Source organism: Colobus angolensis, unplaced genomic scaffold (genome assembly GCF_000951035.1).
Source record: "Colobus angolensis palliatus isolate OR3802 unplaced genomic scaffold, Cang.pa_1.0 Scaffold55, whole genome shotgun sequence".
Lineage (NCBI taxonomy): Eukaryota > Metazoa > Chordata > Mammalia > Primates > Cercopithecidae > Colobus > Colobus angolensis.
The window spans coordinates 112,309-117,534 of NW_012119043.1; the positions used below are offsets into that span (position 1 = coordinate 112,309).

The 5,226-nt window shown below is 49.5% G+C and overlaps 1 protein-coding gene across 1 annotated transcript in view; it reads right to left on the reverse strand.

Moving 5' to 3' along the window:
* Positions 1–399: 399 nt before the first annotated feature.
* The window catches only part of ADCY9 (adenylate cyclase 9), a 170,634-nt gene continuing 165,807 nt past the window's right edge, over positions 400–5,226 (reverse strand). Inside the window, exon 11 of the mRNA XM_011961313.1 lies at positions 400–2,457. Coding sequence (XP_011816703.1) covers positions 1,266–2,457 — 1,192 coding nt within the window. The 3' untranslated portion in view covers positions 400–1,265. The remainder of the gene's footprint in view (positions 2,458–5,226) is intronic.

The following is a 5,226-nucleotide window of genomic DNA, read 5'->3' on the forward strand; positions in this document are numbered from 1 at the left end:
ACCAGATGACTCTGTCCCTAGATACGGTGTAACAACTCCGTCTCAAAGGCTGGAATTCGCTCCCCGGATTAAATCCTGCCACAGATAGGTCCTGTGCCATCTGAGAGCGGGAGGGAGCCAAGAAACTTCTTGAATTTGTGGAAGCCAAGATGGTACTAGTGCTGCTGGGCTTCTATTCCCCTAGCCTCAGAATCGCACTGGCCATGCTTTGGGGTCTCACTCAGACCTTTCTTGGGGTGGGGAGGTTGGGGGTGGCCCCAGGTGGCCAAAACACAAAAGAGACCTCTGGTTATCTTCCTGGGAACTGCCCTTCCCTGTGGCTACGTCCCCCTACCCTGAGGACCCAGCACCCCTGCCTGGGAGCACACATGCTTCTGGATAAATAAATAAATAAATAAGTGCAACCTCGGATGTTTATTTGGTGTTCCCCTCTCCGACGAGTCAGCTTCCGGGACCAACGCCTCCATTCCCGACGGGAGGACCCCTTGGGTGGAGGGTCGGGGGTGAGCGGCGGCTCTGAGACCCCGAGGCCTGGCCACATGGGCGTTGTGCCCGGCTGGCATTTGCCGTCTTGGCCTGCATGCATGTGGGGGAGCCCCTGAATCCGCTCAGTGCAGGGAGTGTGGATCACCCACAGCTCACGGTGCCCGGTGCTCCGGGAAAGTGTGGGTGGGCAATGGGGGATGGCAGAGCTGTCATGATGCGCCCCCTTCGCACCCCTCTTGGTGGATTACTGGCACTTTATATCAGATTCGTGAATGCAAGTGTGTGCGCATGTGTGCTTACATAGAGAGGTCGGGTCGCTGGGGAACACTGCGACGGAGACAGAAACAAAATAAACTCAAAAACAGGGTATCAGCCAGGGAACCGAAAACAGAGTCTCACGGGACGTGGGAAAAAGCAATAAAAATGAGATCTTAACCACAGCTTTTGTTCTAAAAGTCAAATAATACCTAAAGCCATGATCTCCACTGGCGGCCTCTGTCCCGAAACTCGAGGCTGAGGCCAGCCCTGAAGGCACTTGTTCTCCACCACGTGCTGAACGGATGACCCAGAGGCAGCAGGGTTTCCAGGGAATGGGACGAAAGAAATGGATGAAAATGAACCCTGAATAACTGTGATCCACACAGAAGTTAGGGCTGAAATGACCACATAACACCACGTCCAGGGAGGGAAACTGTGGCACTTTGAAAGCACAACAGCCAAATACAAATATTATTGTGTTTTGACAAACAGAGCACCTCGGGCAGCGGGTGGGCGCCGCCTCACACACTCTTTGAAACGTTGAGCTTGGTGAGTTCGTTGGCTTCTTCTATTCCCGTTTCGTCACAGTCGTCTTTCTCTATGGCTCTGCCAAATCGACCCCTTTCTTCGGCTTTGACGGGCTCCTTCCAGGGTCTCTTGGGGGACAGGTGGGCGTCCTTGGGCTGTGTGCTGCTGTCAGAACCCAGAGATGTCTTGTCCACATACTGGACAGAAGGCACCAGGTTGGCAATCTCGTCTGTGGGAGACCGTCCGATGCTGCCATCCACCTGGACGCGGATGTCTGGGGAGATGGACAGCTGGTGCTGCGGGAAGACCCCGTGGTCCGTGCACTTTGGGTACAAGTAGGTTTTCATCTGGCCTTTCCCCTTGACGTTCACGGTCCCTCTGTAGTCGAAGTCGTAGCCCATCTTGCTCAACACACGGTAGCTCTCTTCGCTCACCTGGATGCGGCACTCCACGCCGGTGGTGTCCATCCTGCTGGCGATGTTGACGGTGTCTCCCCAGATGTCGTACAGCAGCTTGGTGGTGCCGATGACCCCGGCCGTGAGGGGCCCGTGGTTGAAGCCGACGCGGAGCTTGAAGTTGAACCACAGCATGTTGCTGTTGAAGTCGTCCACCACCCGCATCATCTCCTTGGCGAACTCGAACAGGATCTGCAGATGCTCCTGTGGGTGGCTGCCATCCTGGGCCTGCGCGGTGTTCAGCCCTGACGCCGCCATGTACGTGGCTCCGATGGTCTTGATCTTCTCGATGCTGCTGTAGTCCGGCTTGCTTAGGAGCTCATCGAAGTCCCCGATGAGCTCGTTGAGGACCCGGTAGCACTCCTTGCCACCCTCGTAGTTCTCCTCGTAGAACTCGCTGAAGTTGACGATGCTGGCGAAGATCACCCCTCCGCTGTCGTGGTTCTTGGAGTAGGTCTGGGACACCTTCAGCTGCTCAGCCACGTGGTAGGGGATGATGTTCCTCAGCAGCCAGTCCGCCTGATCCCGCATGCTCTGGATCTTGGTGCGGTGAAGATCCGCTTCCACGTCCCCGTGGTAGTGGAGACGGTAGCTGACTTCGAATTCGCGATTCAGGAACCAGACCAACAAGAGCAGGAGAAAGAAGACGAGAACCACCTCCTGGCCGATGAGGCTGGCCGGCCGCCAGAGGTCACGCGGCACTGAGCTATTGCACGGGTTCCTCCCGGAACTGGAGAGCAAAGACACGGGAAAGGGAGAGGTTACTGCTCGGCGCTTCCAAGTTCAGAACAGCCCCGCTAGCTATGCAAAGCCTTGTTGAGTCCAGGCCTTCAACAACCTGAAGCTGTCAAGCTGCCCATTTCTGGTTCGGGCTGGCTGAAGGTGTGGAGGAATAAAGACTAACTTTTGAAACTGATTTATTTGATTTTCTCAAATAGAGGTGGGGTCTCACCGTGTTGCCCAGGCGGGTCTTGCACTCCTGGGCTCCTCCTGCCTTGGCCTCCGAAAGTGCTGGAATTACAGGCATGCACTGCTGTGCCCAGTCCTGCAACTAACTTCTTTAATAAGTGTTTGGTAATTGTTTTTCTTTTCTTTCTTTCTTTTTTTTTAAAGAAGTCTTTAGCTTCTTTTAAATATCTTTTCTTTTCTCTCTCTCCTTTGTTTTTTTAGAGACATGGTCTCTGCTGTCCAGGCTGGAGTGCAATGGCACAGTCATGGCTCTCTGCAGCCTTAAATTCCTGGGCTCAAACGATCCTCCTGCCTCAGCCTCCTAAGTAGCTGGGATTACAGGCATGCACCACCACACCTGGCTAATTAAAAAAAATTTTTTTTGAAGAGACAGGGTCTTGCTTGTTGCCAAGGCTGGACTGAAACTCCTAACTTCAAGCCATCCTCCCACCTTGGCCTTCCAAAGTGCTGGGATTACAGGCTTCAACTGTGCCTGGCCTACCATCTTTTTTTTTTTTTTTTTTTTTTTTTTTAAAGAAGTCTTTAGCTTCTTTTAAATATCTTTTCTTTTCTCTCTCTCCTTTGTTTTTTTAGAGACATGGTCTCTGCTGTCCAGGCTGGAGTGCAATGGCACAGTCATGGCTCACTGCAGCCTTAGTTTTTTGTTTGTTTGTTTGTTTTTGTTTTTGTTATGAGATGGAGTCTTGCTCTCTTGCCCAGGTTGGAGTGCAGTGGTACGATCTTGGCTCACTGCAACCTCCACTTCCTGAGTTCAAGTGATCCTCCTGCCTCAGCCTCCCTCAGCTGGGACTATAGGCATGTGCCACCATGCCTGGCTAATTTTTGTATTTTTAGTAGAGACAGGGTTTCATCATGTTGGCCAGGCTGGTCTCAAACTCCTGACCTCAACGTGATCTGCCTGCCTCAAAGTGCTGGGAGGACAGGTGTGAGCCACTGCAGCCGGCTTTTTGCTGAATGAACATTTTGAAAATAAGTTGCTGACATGATGCTTCGGCTCTAAATAGTTCATATATATCTCCCAAGAATAAGGATGTTTCCCTGTGTAACTACAATATCATCATCATACCCAAGAAATTTAACATTCTCTGATATATTTGGTTCTTAGATTTCTAATCCAATAAACTTGTCATTTTACAAACAGCTTTTATGAGTTCTATACTCTCTACCTATATAAAAAAGTTTGACAAGACACCATTTCCCCGATTCTGGGTTAATTCTTTTTGCCGAAATCACTCAGGACAATGTTAACATCTTACCCGGTGCCATTATTTCCTCACGGCTGTGCGGTGTTCCAGCACTCGGAAATTCTGTAATTTAACCAGATTCCTCCTGATGGAACTGGGCCCGAGTCTGTCTTTTTCTACCACAAACAGTGTCACAGGGAATATTCCTCTACTCCTATCTTTGTGCGTGTGGAAGTGCTGAGGCATTTTAAATATTGCATATTTGGAATGTCCTTAGAAATTTCCAAATTGCCATTCTAAACAAGGCTGACCCAGTTTCTGCCCCCCCCCTTTTTTTTTTGAGAAGGAGTCTCGCTCTGTCTCAGGTTGAAGTGCAGTGGTGTGATCTCATCTCACCGCAAACTCTGCCTCCTGGGTTCAAGCAATTCTCCTGCCTCAGCCTTCTGCGTAGCTCGGATGACAGGTGCATGCCACCATGCCCAGATTATTATTATTATTTTTTTTGGTAGAAATGGGGTTTCACCATGTTGGCTAGGCTGGTCTCAACCTCCTGACCTCAAATGATCTGCCTGCCTTGGCCTCCCAAAGTGCTGGGATTATACGTGTGAGCTACCACACCTGGCTGAGTAGCATAATTTCTTAAAGTTTGTTTGGAATATATATACACACACACACGTGTATGTATATGTATACACACACATATACACACATATATACATATATGTACACACATATATACATATATATATATATATAATTTTTTTTTTTTTTAAAGAGACAGGGTCTTTCTCTGTCACCCAAGCTGGACTGCAGTGGTGCGATCCTAGCTCATTGCAGCTTGGACCTCCCAGGCTAAAGTGATCCTCCCGCCTCAGTCTCCAGATTAGCTGGGCCTACAGGCATGCACCACCACACCTGACTATTTTTTTGAACCTTTTGTAGAGATGAGGCCTTACTATGTTGCCCAGGCTAGTCTCAAAGTCTTGGGTTCAAACAATTCTGCTGCTGCCTCCCCAGTGTGCTGAAATACATTTTTTCCCATTTAAAAACACTACACACTCATCATAGGAAATGCAGAAATAAAACAGAAAAAAAAGATTCGTCCATCGTCCTGCCATCCAGAGGCAATCACTATTAACATTTGTTGAACTGCCTTCTAGTCTTTCTCTTTTTTACAACACCGTGACTGTTCTGTTCATGCAAACGTTGTACCCTGATGCATTCCTCCCGTGCACAGAGTAGGCCACTTGATTTGATGCAATAATGGGCTTGGTCACTATATACTTCTTTTTTCTTTTTTTTTGAGACGGAGTCTCGCTCTGTTGCCCAGGCTGGAGTGCAGTGGC